This window comes from Loa loa, assembly GCF_000183805.2.
Source record: "Loa loa unplaced genomic scaffold supercont3.75, whole genome shotgun sequence".
In the NCBI taxonomy this organism is placed as follows: Eukaryota; Metazoa; Nematoda; class Chromadorea; order Rhabditida; family Onchocercidae; genus Loa; species Loa loa.
The window spans coordinates 209,305-210,170 of NW_018108255.1; the positions used below are offsets into that span (position 1 = coordinate 209,305).

Here is an 866-nt window from a genome sequence, read left to right on the forward strand (position 1 = left end):
GTGTGTGTGTGTGTGTGTGTGTGTGTGTGTGTGTGTGTGTGTGTGTATGTGTGTGTGTGTGTGTGTGTGTGTGTGTGTTTGGAAACATACGAAACCCATTGGAAACATACGCACTTTTACAGAAAATAGTGTCCTTTATTTTAAAGTCAGTGGCCGGACATTTATGTCACAAAGCATCTTAACATTTGCCACTTTATATATTCCTAAATTCCTTTCGTCAAAACTTAAATTATTTTCCTGTGGGTTGTCATATTTATTGAATAGTATTTCCCGCTTCATTTCTCATACTTTGTGCCAAAATTCGTATTGCAACGATATATGTCGCAATTCATAAGTATACATGTAATCCAGTTCCTTGTAACCTATGCAAACCGTGATAACTTTTATGCAAGAAGGATCGAGTCTTTAAATGAAAATCACTATTTGTACCACCTATATTCCTAGATTAATATGCTAGAGAATGTGACAGTATTTCTTCTTGCTAAAATTTGAATTTACTGGGCATCGATATGAATTCGCAACAGATCAGCTTCGCAAAATTACTCCCTGGCATTGAACGTCTCATCGCGGTAAGGAATTGATTACGACTGATAGAATAGAAATTTTTGCTGTTGGTGATTACTTACAGCTTCTGATAAGGTTATATCCAGTTCTGACTGCATTAACCTGATCCGGTGATCATTCCAGATATTTTCTATTTTTTCGTGGGTTTGAAATTTTCTATTACATTATAGTTGTATCCGAGATTATAGCCTTCTATATTATAGCTTGATGACATGACCGGATGCATTATAGTTGTACCCGGCCACGCATTGCTGTGATGACATGACCGGATGCAACTAGTAGCAAATAAAACAAAATATGGC

The 866-nt window shown here is 36.5% G+C and overlaps 1 protein-coding gene across 1 annotated transcript in view; it reads right to left on the minus strand.

Moving 5' to 3' along the window:
- Positions 1-332, minus strand: part of LOAG_04801 (hypothetical protein) — a gene marked incomplete at its 5' end in the record, with an annotated part of 3,330 nt that extends 2,998 nt beyond the window's left edge. Inside the window, one exon of the mRNA XM_020446680.1 lies at positions 289-332. Coding sequence (XP_020303010.1) covers positions 289-332 — 44 coding nt within the window. The remainder of the gene's footprint in view (positions 1-288) is intronic.
- Between the last annotated feature and the right edge of the window lie 534 nt (positions 333-866).